This window comes from Pseudorca crassidens, chromosome 2 (assembly GCF_039906515.1).
Source record: "Pseudorca crassidens isolate mPseCra1 chromosome 2, mPseCra1.hap1, whole genome shotgun sequence".
Taxonomy (NCBI): domain Eukaryota; kingdom Metazoa; phylum Chordata; class Mammalia; order Artiodactyla; family Delphinidae; genus Pseudorca; species Pseudorca crassidens.
Window position 1 is genome coordinate 24,898,303 of NC_090297.1, and position 12,193 is coordinate 24,910,495.

The 12,193-nt window shown below is 59.8% G+C and overlaps 1 protein-coding gene across 9 annotated transcripts in view; it reads right to left on the minus strand.

Annotated features, from left to right (window-relative positions):
- Window positions 1-12,193, minus strand: part of COL16A1 (collagen type XVI alpha 1 chain) — a 50,748-nt gene that overhangs the window by 6,059 nt on the left and 32,496 nt on the right. For all 9 annotated transcript variants that reach the window (XR_010940694.1, XM_067725225.1, XM_067725230.1 and 6 more), the window contains 14 exons: window positions 10,578-10,631; window positions 9,950-10,003; window positions 9,364-9,417; window positions 7,798-7,842; window positions 7,634-7,687; window positions 7,313-7,348; window positions 6,896-6,958; window positions 4,464-4,535; window positions 4,201-4,254; window positions 3,494-3,538; window positions 3,243-3,287; window positions 2,872-2,925; window positions 2,387-2,440; window positions 298-348 (listed from right to left, as the gene is read on the minus strand). Coding sequence is in view for 8 of the 9 variants with exons in the window: in XM_067725225.1 (XP_067581326.1) it covers window positions 298-348; window positions 2,387-2,440; window positions 2,872-2,925; window positions 3,243-3,287; window positions 3,494-3,538; window positions 4,201-4,254; window positions 4,464-4,535; window positions 6,896-6,958; window positions 7,313-7,348; window positions 7,634-7,687; window positions 7,798-7,842; window positions 9,364-9,417; window positions 9,950-10,003; window positions 10,578-10,631 (735 nt within the window). In the remaining variant the exon portion in view is untranslated. The remainder of the gene's footprint in view (window positions 1-297; window positions 349-2,386; window positions 2,441-2,871; window positions 2,926-3,242; window positions 3,288-3,493; window positions 3,539-4,200; window positions 4,255-4,463; window positions 4,536-6,895; window positions 6,959-7,312; window positions 7,349-7,633; window positions 7,688-7,797; window positions 7,843-9,363; window positions 9,418-9,949; window positions 10,004-10,577; window positions 10,632-12,193) is intronic.

The following is a 12,193-nucleotide window of genomic DNA, read 5'->3' on the forward strand; positions in this document are numbered from 1 at the left end:
CATTGTGCGCCAGGGGCCATGACCCCCACCCTAAGGCCGCACACGGGGAGGTGGCGCTGCCTGAACCTGGGGAAGGACCCTGGGATGGCCTCCAGGCTTCTCCAAAGGTCTTCACCACAAGCCAGTGAGGGAGATGTCTGGACGCAGGAGAGGCCGATGCCAGGGAAGGAGGGGGGCTGGGGACACGCTGCTCTCCAGCCCTCACCCCCTACCCCACCCGGCTCCCTCTGCGAGGAGCCTGCAGCAGAGCAGGGCCAAACTCCGGGGAGGGAGGGACAAGGGGAGCACGCCACTCACCACTGCAGAGATTCCAGCTGGGCCTGGCTGGCCTGGAGACCCCGGAGGCCCCTAAAGAGAGACAGTCAGTGGGATGGAAAGACGCTCCAGTAATACGGCCCCGGAGGCAGCGAAGGACCAACAGCAAGAACATGCCCTAACCTTGTCATGACTGCTCCATTCTCTTCCCCGAACCCTCCTTCCTTCTGCTCTTGCACTTGACCTACGCCAGAGCTGAGGCCTGGGGGGCCCTGAACACACAAGACCCTCATGCCTGCCGCAGGCCGAGTGGTACCTCTGGGGCCCGCACGGAGGGGATGATCTGGGAGTCAGAGTCAAGTGCAGAGGGAGTAAGGTACATGCTACGTGGGCCTGGGTGTCTTCTGAGTACCCCCCCACACCCCCTGCCGCCTTCCTTCTGTTCTCTGGGAAGAGCAGAGACCAGAAGCTTTCCTCTGCGCAGCCGGTGGGTGAGGGACAAGGGCTCAGCACCGACTCCAACGTCCTCACAGAGAAGCCCCAAGCTCCCTGGTCGCCTGCCGCTCACGTGCTGCTGGAGGGCGATGAGCCTGAAACATGCAGGAGGGCTCCCGCCTGCCCTATCTCTCCACATCCTGCCCCTGAGGCTCAGCTCAAATGTCACCGCCCTGGTGGTCAGAGCTACACTTTCCCTGAACCCCAGGGCACACAGGTCTCTCTCAGAGCACTTCCCTCCATGCTCCCAGATGGAAAATTCCAAAGGCACAGGCTCTGTTCTACTCATCTCAAGCCTCCTAAGGCAGGAATGTCCAGCACTGAGACTGGCACACAGCAGGGGGCTGGGCTGGATGGACAGAGGTGGGAAGAGGAACCCTGCATACCCCCCAACCCCCCAGGGGGTCTCCGATGCGGACACAATTCAGAGTATGTGACTCCTTCTTTCATCTGTAACGTGGAGGGGACCGGACTAGACCTGGGGTCCCCAATCCAAGGTCTCTGGACACCTTGAGATCCATAAAAATAGTGATGAGGACCCGAGAATTCCTTTTTGGGGGGTTCTGCACTATTCTTGACATTTCCAAGAGCCTTCTGGAAAGTGTACAGCCAGCCTCAACAGGGCTCTCTGGAACCCCGCCAGCTCGGCATGGTCACGCTGATCAAAGACGCCCACTGGCAGTCATCTGTGTTACAGATGAGTAAAGTAGACGGGAAAGCCATTATTGCTTAATAAACATCCTCTCCAAGTCACCCTTTCTCAGTAAATACACCACCCACTCACCCAGCTGCCCGAGCCGAACCGAACAGGAGTCGTCCTCGATTCCTCTCCTTCTACCGCCTCCTGCCCCCTCCCCATCCAGGTCACGAGCAAGTCCTCTATCTACCTCCAGACACTTGCGGGATCTGTCCACTGCCACCAGCTCCACCGCCATCATCCCTCCGCTGATATCTCTGATGTCATTTGCGCACCCAACCCCCTCCTGCCCATGCCCCCGAGGTCCTCCACCATCTGCATCAGGTCCTCTCCCAGCTCAGCTTTCCCGTTCCCACTCACACCCTCCTCAGACTCCACTCCCGCCACGCTGACTCTGAAGCTCCCCAAGCCCTCCCTGCCTCAGGCCCTTTGCAGCAGATGCACCCCTGCCGGGATGCTCTTCCACCAGACTGCTCGACAGCTGGCCCCTTCATGTCATTCGGGCCCCTGCTCAAAGGCCACTTCTCCCGTAAAGTCGCCTCCCAGGCCCTCTATGACAGCACATCACTGCCTGATCCTTCCGCGTTAATCTGTCTGTTGTGCCTGTGTGGAAGCTCTGGGATCAGGGGACCTTGTCTATCTCACCGTAGCCCAGGGCTTGGAACAGTGCCTGGTGTGGAGCAGGTGCTCAATAATTACTTGTTGAATAACTGAATGATCTTTGTTTGATAAGCAAACTCGAATGTGCCCAGAATATCAGAAAATGGCGAAAAGCCGGGGAACCGCTGGATGGGTGAGCCCAGAGCCCCTTACTGCTCTACGTGGCTGGCACTGCTGCTGCGGTCAGTTCTTTCGGGTCATCACCAGCTTGCCCACCACCACCCAGCCCAACACAGTCTGAACTCTCACAGAGACAGAGACGAAAACAGAGTAACTCACAACGTGGCCAGGGGGGCCGGGTCTTCCCTGGGGTCCCATGGCACCAGGCTCACCCTGCAGGAGGGAGAAAGAAAGAGGAAGAAACAACACAGAAACAGACTTATACACACAGGCTGTGAGGTAGGAGAACGCTGAGCACAGCAGGTGGAACACCAATGGCCAGAAGAGCTGCGTTGAGTCCTGGCCTCTAGGCCTAAGCCTTCTGGGGACAGGGGACCAGCCCTGCCCATGAGTATGGTTGGAGGGGGAAGGTAGAGCCCAGGCCTCTATGGGTTAATAACCCAATAGCCCATAGGGAGAGGAAATCGGTTATAAACTTAAGAGGAGGAAGGTCAAGATGTGCAGTGTTGGGCAAAACCTCCCCCAGAAGGCAAGGAGAGGAGGCTGCCACTTTGCCAGCGAAGGGGGAGGGAGTGGCCGCGTCCTGGACTCAGCAGAACCCAAGGGCTGTCTAAAGGCAGCACGCACAGACCCCGGGCCCTTACCTCTGCTCCGGGGCGGCCACTGCTGCCCGGGGGACCAGGCTTTCCACAGTCACCCTGGAGGAGAGAGGGGCAACTGAGGCTCACCAGACCGCCATTTGGCTCCGACACCCCAAGCCGACCCCACATCAGAGGAGTCCTGCCACATGCCCCGGCTTCGGCCAGGGGCTCTCTGATGCCCTCGGGCTGGCAGATGGCAAAGCCCCAACCCAGTCTGCCAGGCACCGGTGGCCTCAGAAGGCCTGGATGCTGGGATGGCATCTTAACCAAGGGTCAGGTGGCACTCCACTGCGGCCAGACTGCCACATCTGCCCGGGGTCAGACCTTGAGAAAAGCCGAGAAAAGCCGGTTGGCAGAAGTCACCAGGCCCTTACCTTCAGTCCTGGGAGGCCGGGATGGCCCGGTTTTCCCTTGAAGCCCTGGAAGAAAAAGCAGGAGCTGCCACGTCCCTCACCTCAAGCAGAGGCCACCTCCCACTCCTCTTTCCTCAGGTTAAACGAGTCAAATCCATCCAAAGTCATACCATGTCCACAGGGGATGTGGATTTGAGCTGCCCCACCCATCAGGGCACCCGTCCAGCTTTGCAACCTCCCAGCTCCCAGCTCCTTCCTGCAGCTCAACTTACCGGGGGTCCCATGAGTCCGGGGGGGCCAGCAGGACCAGGGTCCCCCTAGGGAAAGAGACCAGGGGCACTGAGACAAGAGCTTTGTCCAGCTTGTACCCACTCATTCACCAGTCTCCCCCTTTCTCCAGCCCCTCCCCCAGCTCTCCCAGGATGGAGGGATTGTCACGTGGGGCACAGGGACGATTCCAAGCCGGGCTCAGCCTCTGACTGGCTGTGCACGCTGAGTGAATACCCGTCCCTTTCTGAACCTCAGTTTTCCTTCTTTTGGGTACAGAAGGGGGTTGACCTTGATGCTCTGCCCTTTGCCATGGCCCCATCCTTTTCAGATGCCCCAGCAAAATCGGATCCAAGGAGCCAGGGCCACTCAAGTCCTTCCCTGTCTGCAGTCTATTCTTTCTGACACCCAGCCTAGTTTCTTCAGCTGATTGAGTTTCTGGGTATAAATTTACTCCCTTCACTGCCTGCCTTTGGTGAGACCCAGCTCATCCAACCTGGTTAAGGCAACCGGGAGAACAGAGAAATCGGGGGGCTCTGGTGCCATTAGAGAAGTGGGCTGCGGTGAGAGGCAGACCGAGGGAAGGTGGGGCACCTCCTGCAAGAGGTGTGGGGCAGTGGAATTCAATTCCCTTCATCAGGGTTCCCTTGACTTTGGCTCTTGGAGAAGGAGGTAGAAGGAAGGGGGTGCCCTCCTGGGCCCACCATCTCACCCTCACGCCAGGCTTGCCGTCCTTCCCATCTAGACCATCCAGACCGGCAGGGCCCTGGAAATGGGAAAAAGGCATTCCTGCACGCCTGTGCTGGAGCCCTAGGAGGTGGGAGGCCCAACCCAGCCCCTCCACCCTCTTCACCGCCTCCACCCCTCACCCAACTCCTACCCCTAAAACACACACACAGAGACACACACATGCATGCATGAGCACACACACATACACACACACACACCTGTCAGGCTAAGCGGGCACAAGCTCACCTGAATCCCGGGAGATCCTGGTGGTCCAGGGGGACCAGGCAGGCCTGATGGACCTCGAATCCCTTCACTGCCCTGGAAATGAGCCCCCCAGCAAAGTCAGTGGGGCCTTGCCCCCCTCCCTCCCGCTGACACACACCAGCAGGACAAGAGACCCCGGCCACAGGGGCTGGTGACTACTGGAAGTCAGGACAGCTGGCTTCGAACCCCAGTTCGGTTCTGGCCTAACTGCCTGTATCCCACACACCACTCCCCCGTGAAAGTCTGTCTTCATCTGCCAAGCATCCCCCTTTCTGCACTGCTCCACGAAGAGGAAACAGAGCCTTCTGGGTCCAGCGCCTTCCTCGGGGTTGACCAAGGACTGGCCTGGTGGGTGCTCAGTAATGTGGGCTGAAGTGAGAGCACACATTCAATTCACATTGATCCCAGCAAGGTGCCAACCACCATGTGGCCTCTGATTCCCCCAGATGGCAAAAGGGTGGGCCCTGCCCTCGAGGAGCTCACAGTCCAGCAAGAGTCACAGGCCCAGGACCATCAAGGGCATTGCAACAGTCGATTTGCCTTGTGTGAGTAAGGGGCCCTGGGAGCTGGGGAGAGAGAGCAGCTCACTCTGGTCAGGGGCAGGGAAAGTGTCACCGAAGAGTTAGCAGGTGCTGGGCTCTGAAGGACGGCTGGGATTCGGGTAGGTTTAGGAGAAAAGGGCATGCCACAGAGGACTTCAGAGAAGGATAAAGATTTGGCGGTGTTCACATGCCTGGTCTAGCTGGGGTGTCTGGGGAGCCTGTGTGATGGGGGTGGGGGGCCCTGAAACCCTGTACTAGATTTTATCAAACAGACCGTTAGTTTTCAAACTGTACTTCCCAGGGCCTGAGGGTTCCTGGAGGAGCCTGGAGAGGCTGGGGGCACAAAGTGGAGGCCAAGGGGGTGGGACTCCAGGACCCCTACCCTCGCCTTAGCCAGAGCAGCTCCACTTGCATCTGTTTTATAGACTGAGCATTCATATGAGATTTTGTGTGACAAAAAGCCTTGGGGACTACAAAATAAAGCCTGAAAACACCACTACGGGCACTGGGGAGCCACTGATGGTTCAAAGCAGGGGAATGATGAGAGCGAACGTGTGAATTCGAATGTTTATCAGAGAAGAGAGGGGGAGGCAGGTAGCTAAGTGGGGAGGCGGCAGCATTTCCCCAGTGGGGAGAGGGTGGCTGACCTGGAGCAGTGGCTGTGGGGGTCACCAAGGGGAAGGGATCCAGCTAGAGACCCCACAGGGGGGTGGGGGGGGGAAGGGCTCTGGGTGGCACTGCCATGCCACCAGCTACCAGGAGGGGTCAGCACAGCCCCAGGAAATGGCAGCCCCACAGGGAGTCAGGACGGAGAACCGCTGGCCAGAGGTTTGGGAGTCTCTGCAAAGACCGGCCTAAGGAGAGCAAGCTGCACTGGGGCACAGAGGCAGCGCGGAAGACTCTGGCGGGGGCCGCCACTCAGGCGCCCCACAGAGAAGTGAAGGGAGGTGGCACCCGCACTGCCTCAACCATAGCTGATAGGTGCTGGCTCTGGGGTGGGGGGCGCAGCCAGGGGCTTGAGGGTTCTCCTGAGCTGGGAGGGAAGTCTCAGCCCCGCCACTGTCTGGCTGTGCATACCTGGGATGCCCCCAGCCTCTCTAGGCTTCAGTGAGAACCTAGACCAAGGGGGCCCTTCTAGAAGTCCTTTCCAGCTTTCAGAGGAAAGAGGCTCCCCAAGAAGCTGCAGCTCTCCTGCCCCTCCCTGTACCCCAAGCTTAGAAGTCAGTTTGGGGCCTCATTACATTGCCCACCTGTCACATCTGGAGAGCCCAGAGGATGGGCTGAGACAAGGATGTCAGCCTCCAGAGCAAGGCAGAGCTAGTCCCAAAGTTTATCTATAGCCAAACCCAGGGGCGGCCAGTGCGGGGGCTCCCCAACTGCTGCTCCTTCCCACCCTTGTCACCAGGTCACAGGCCACGCCTGCCCTCTCTGGCCCTTGGGGACACCCTGAGCATGGCCTCCCAGGAGGCCCATCCTTCTTTCCTGTTGTCAGACCCAGAAGGCAAATGCCCAGACCACCTCCTGCTGAAGGGCCCAGGGCGCCCAGTCTTGGATGTGCTTCCCTCCTTCCCTCAACTCCTCGCCCTCCCCTGGAGGAGCTGCAGCTGGCCGGGGCTGGCCTGTCGCATCTAGTGGCCCACCTCTCACTACACCTCTCTGCCTCCTCCCCACCCACACTCTCCCATTGGGTGGGCATCCTGGGCCCAGCTGTCAGCCCTAGGGGCCCACTGGTCTGCCCCGGCCCTGTTGCCCTACAGCAGTTGCTGGGCTCATCCTGGAGGTCTCTTTGCCCCCACTTGATGTAACTGAATTAGTCCTTGAACTTCTGATGGCTCAGAGCTGTGACTGTGGCCAACTTGGGGTCCTGCTCACCTTCTCCGCTTGGGGGCCAGGTGGGCCAGGTGCTCCAGCTTTGCCTGGGAATCCAGGGGGACCCTAAATCAACAAAGAAGCAGGCAGGAATGAAGGCGGGGCTGGAAAGCAGCTCCCCTTCCTTCTTCCTCCTGGGTGTGCTTCACCACTGTTAATGTGATGCGTTTTGACTTCCCAGAAACACCACCCAGGAGCATTACATCTGGCTGGGCGGCTGGGCTGGGGCCCACCCAGGAGGCCCTGCTCTCCAGGTCCTGGCTCCTGGAATCAGGCCTGGCCCCCGAGGCCATTCCTCCGTTCTTCCCGCGCCTCTTTGCTCCCCTCCCTAGGCCCACCCTCAACCAGCCTGGCCTGGCCAGGCCTGCCCCTCGCAGATGGGATCACGTTGGACAGAGCTGGCTTTGTGTGTGCACTCACCGGTGGGCCTGGAAAGCCTGGCTGGCCTTGAAATCCCTAGGGGAAGAAAGCAAGGGACAGTTTGCTGTGCCACCCTCTCTCTCCTGCCTGGCTACCCAGGTGGAAAGCATGACAGTGTGAGGCTGCCTCAAGTCATCGGCCTTGTCCTCCGCTCTGCCCCAAAGGGCCAGCAGGTGAGGCTCTGGGCACGAGGTGAGAGGTTACAACTCGAGGATGGTGGGGGGGTGGGAGGCTAGAGCTGGTCACTGTGCCCCCTCCCCCACTGTACATGAGGGTGACCATCGGGGGAGGACAGCTAGATAGGGCCCTGCCACCACTCACCTGGTCACCTTTCTCACCCAAGTTCCCTTGGGGTCCTCGCTCTCCTCGGGGACCCTGTCACCACAGAGAACAATGCATCTAGAACCCAACCTTCCTGTCCCCAGACCCCAGGGCAGGATCAGGGATCCCCATGTCCACATCTCCCTGTCCCCTTCCCCACTCACTGCTGGGCCTGGGGGACCTGGGAGGCCTTCAGATCCTGGCGGGCCCTGGTGATACAAAGGAGAGGAATCGGTCACTCTGACTGGGGGAGGTGGGAGATCAGGGGATGGGGCAGGGGACGGGGCACAGAGCAGAGGCAGGGATGTGGTGGGACGCCCCTCTAAGCGGCAGGATTCCTCCCCCTGCTCTGTTCAGGCTTCCCTTCCCTTGCCTGAGCTACTGAACCAGCCTCTTAACTAGTTCTGCCATCTCTTGGTTTGCTCTAATCCAGCCAGCAAGAGGCTGCCATCTCCTCTGCTTCAACGCAGCTCTGATTATAATACTCTCTTGCTCCAACACCCTCCATGGGGCCCCTCTGCCAACTGAATGCTGGGTTTTGAGGCATCCTGTGATCTGATACCAACCACCCTTCCCTGCTTCACTTCCCTCCCCTTTCCTTATCTTCTGCCTGGCTTGGTCAGACTGCCGTTCCCTGAACACTATACAATCATACCACTGGGCATTTGCACAACTGTCCCCTCTACCTAGAATGCCCACCATCCCCCACCATTTCTAGGTCTCTTGAAACCTTACCAAATCATTCGATGGCTCGAATCTGTCCCTGAGGTACCCTCACACACGGCTTCTCCCTCTGCGATTCCCCAGCACAGACAACCGTGTGCTGGTCGTCTGTGCTCCCACACACCCCCGCAGCTCCATTCAGGGCTCAGCTCAAACGTCACCCGCTCAGAGAGGCCTCCTGACCCTCTGTCTAATGCTTCCCGTTCATGGCTCCAGCTCCTTACCCGGCTTGATTTTCTCCACCGGTCCTACCTCTCATAATTTATATGTAGCTGTTTACTCATCTGTTATCTACCTGGCCCACTGGAACGTGAGCTCCCTGAGGACCAGGGGCTCAACTGCCTGTTTTATCCACCAAGGCATCCTCAGAACAGAGCCTGGCACCCAGAAGGCCCACGAGAAAGATTCGTTATTGAATAAATGCACAATGGGGTTTGCTGCATCCCACCGGGGCCTCACCGGCATGAGCGAGGGGGAAGGTAAGACAAAGACTTGGGAGGTTTGTCACAGACTTGGGTTCAAGTCCAGGCTCGGCCCTAGTTCACTAACTAGCTGCAGGACCCTGGGTGAGCCACGTCACTTCGTGAGCCTCCGTGTCCCCATCTGATGACCGCCCCAGCCCCAGTGCTCAGTGTGGGGCTGGGGACAGGCCGGGTGGCAGAGTGGGGTCCAGAGTCCGGGGCCTGGCTCTCCGACCTGTGGGCGTTGGGGGCGGGGGGGGGGAGGTCCCCTGCCCGCTGACTCTGGCCCCCTCCCCCCAGGCAGCCCCTCCGCCAGTCTCCACGAAATCTGCCGGGATTCTCCTCCTCGCAGCTTCCGCCCACGCAGCAACCAGCCGGCAGCGCGGACTGCTTGAGACGCAGCTGGAGCGACTCAGGGGACCGGAGGGCCGGGGTCACGTCTCCCGTTCAGGGGCGGCTGGGAAGCTCTCCAGGCGGCAGAGAGACACTGGCCATTTGAAGCCCTTCCTCCCGCCCCCGCGGAGGGAGCTGCCTTCCCGCACTCACCGATTCTCCCTTCTCTCCCGGGGAACCCCCGTAGCCGCGCTCCCCCTTGATGCCCTGACAGGCAGCAAAGAGAGAGGGAATTAGCCCCGTGGTCCGCCCGCCAGGGGCGCCGATGCGAGGGGTGGAGACTGCAGCTGGCACACACACTTAGACGCAGAAGGCGCCCCGGGCGAGGCTGGGGGGCCCGAGGGGTGTGCTGCTCCCGGAGCAGAGCGGAGCGGGGGCGCCTCTGCGGCCTCCCACCGCCACTCAGTGGAACGGGGGTCACGTCCTCCTAACAGGCGCCTCCGCTGGATCTCCCCAACTCTCCCCCGCCCCTGGGGAGGCAGACCTCTGTCCTCTCCTAGTCTGGGAGGCTCCGGGTGCTCTGAGAGTCTGGCCCTTGATGTGCAAAGCGGAGAGGGAGGCCAAGCTCCACTACCAAGGGGCCTTATGGGGTGGGGGGTGCTCTGGACGGACAGCCTGGCAGAGACACCAGCTGAAATGCTGGGAAAGGAGGGAGCCCGCTGAGGATGCCCAAGCCTGGGCCGGTCCTGATCACCACCCCACGGCTCGGGTACCCCCAGACCCGGCTCCCCTTACTCACAGGCAGTCCTGGGGGGCCCATGGCACCTGGGTAGCCAGGTTGCCCTGGAGGACCCTGCAAAGAAAGGGAGACATGATGGACCAGGCCCCCAACATTTCTGTCCCCATCCCTGGCTATGAGGGCGGCCAAGGCCCGACAGTCTGGAGCTGCCCCTCAGCAGGTGCCCCGGTTACAGCCTCCACCTTGGGCCATTTCCCCCAGACCCGGCTCCCTTCGGCTGTGGTCACCACCACAGTCCTGGATGCTGACTGCTTGAGACTGCTCCCTCCAGAGCAGTGCCTGTCACTTTCTAGCGGAGCTGAGCCAGAGGAGAAGGCCCAGGACAGGGAATGACGAAGACCCGGGTGGGGGCAGTGGAAGGGACATGGTGAACGCTGCAGGAGAAGGGAGGGAGAAAGCCCCCAGGGATGGAGGTGTTTGCCCCTTACAGGGAGTCAGGGCACATGGAGATCAGCTTCCTTTGATCCTGAGGGATCCCCCAATACTGAGGGAATCAGGGCCGAGGGGCAAAGAGTTTCAAGAGAAGGAGTCCACCTCCCACCTTCCACGCAGCAGCCATCCCAGGGGGCCCAACCTCCGTCTCCCCAAGGTTCTTCATCTACCTCCATCCCCTGCTGCCTCCGCTTACCGGTTCCCCCTTCTCTCCCGTCAGGCCCCTGAGGCCTCGCTCTCCTTGAAGACCCTTGGAGAGAAAAATCATGAGAAACTGCAGGAGAGGGCAGTCTCCACCCAGCCCCTGACTCCTCCCTGCAGCCCCCCAGCCCTCTGTCCCCATTCTAGGCAAAGGTGGGGGGCTACTGGTGGCCCCCCTAGTGTCCCCAGCAAAGTGACCATAGGGGGTGTGCCCAGAAGGGTAACTATCAGAGGTGTAAATCCCCATGTAAGGGTGCCCCAGAAGCATGCCCCCCAAGACAGGTCACCACAGAGATATGCCCCCAGTCGGGTGACTCCCAGGTGGGACTTCTCAGGTGGCTGCCATTGGTGTGCCCTACTGTGACCACTGTCTGGGGTGCACCTTTAGGAGGGTGACACATGTGCTCCCCCTGAGGGGCAACTGTCCAGAGAGGTGTCCCTAGAGTGATGCTCCCCACCAAAATGTATCACCAGACTCGCAACACTTACCTCTCCAAGCCCCCCGCCCCAGCCAAAAATCACATGCTTTTAGGGATGCTGGGGAGGGACATGGGAAGGCTCCCTCCAGAGCAGTCCCTGTCACTTTCTAGGTGGAAAGGGATATCCATCTCAATCAAAGCCAGAGCCCCCATCCCTCCTCACTCCTCGCCCTGGCCTTCGCGGATGCACCGCACTGTTAAGGGGCCGTGTCTGCCCCTTCTCCCTCGTGCCCTCAAGAAACGGCACCCAAACCTTTCCACAACACAAGACAGATGGCTAGACGGACAGATGGCCCCTTCACCCAAGCAAGCAGAAACAGACAAGGTCCGGCCAGGATGAGGACGTGGGGACAGATGGAGCTGTGACAAGGAGAGGCCTTGCTCCCTGACCCTCCTTCACCAGGCCTGGGAGGAGAGGAGCCAGGCCCCAGGAACACGAACTCTGACAAACAGGAGGTTAGTTTCCATGACCCAGGAGGGAGCAACAGTGAGGAAGAGGACGACTCAAACATACTTGTGACGATGACGAAGGCAGAGCAATTAACGACACCCGGCAGAAGGAGGTGGCCAAGACACTGGGCACAGAGGGGCAGGGCCCCACGACACCCAGAAGCCCTACTGCTGGCATCACGTGCCCAGCCTCGGAGCAGACTGGGACCAGAGCCAAAGAAGAGGAAAGGAAGAGGAGGAAGTTTCCTCTAGGATGATGGGAAAAGTTGCAAGCGTGGCCGCCTTGAAATCCCTGGGGTGCCTCTGGACAGCCCTGCCAAGCAGCAGGGCAGCAAACCTGTGCCAGCCTGCAGTGTGAAGCCCTAAAGCTTTGGCATCTCTGCCGGGCTCTGGGCCAGGTGGCTGGCAGGGCCTCAAGAACTACTTTCAGCAAATCTTCAGTCAACACCAAAGGTGGGAGAAGCAGGAGGCAGAGTGAGAAGGCAGGGATAAAGAGGCCCCTAGAGGCACCAGCTTAAAATAAGAAGGTAAAATAGCTCTGGAGGATTTAGGGGGAGTGATGTGTGACTGTGGGAGAGAAAAAGGGAAACGGAAGGGGGGAGAAGAGAGAAGATGAGAGAGAGAAAGCAGAAGAGGGAGAAGGGAGAAACGAAAAGAAGTCAGAGACTGGGAGGCCGTCCAA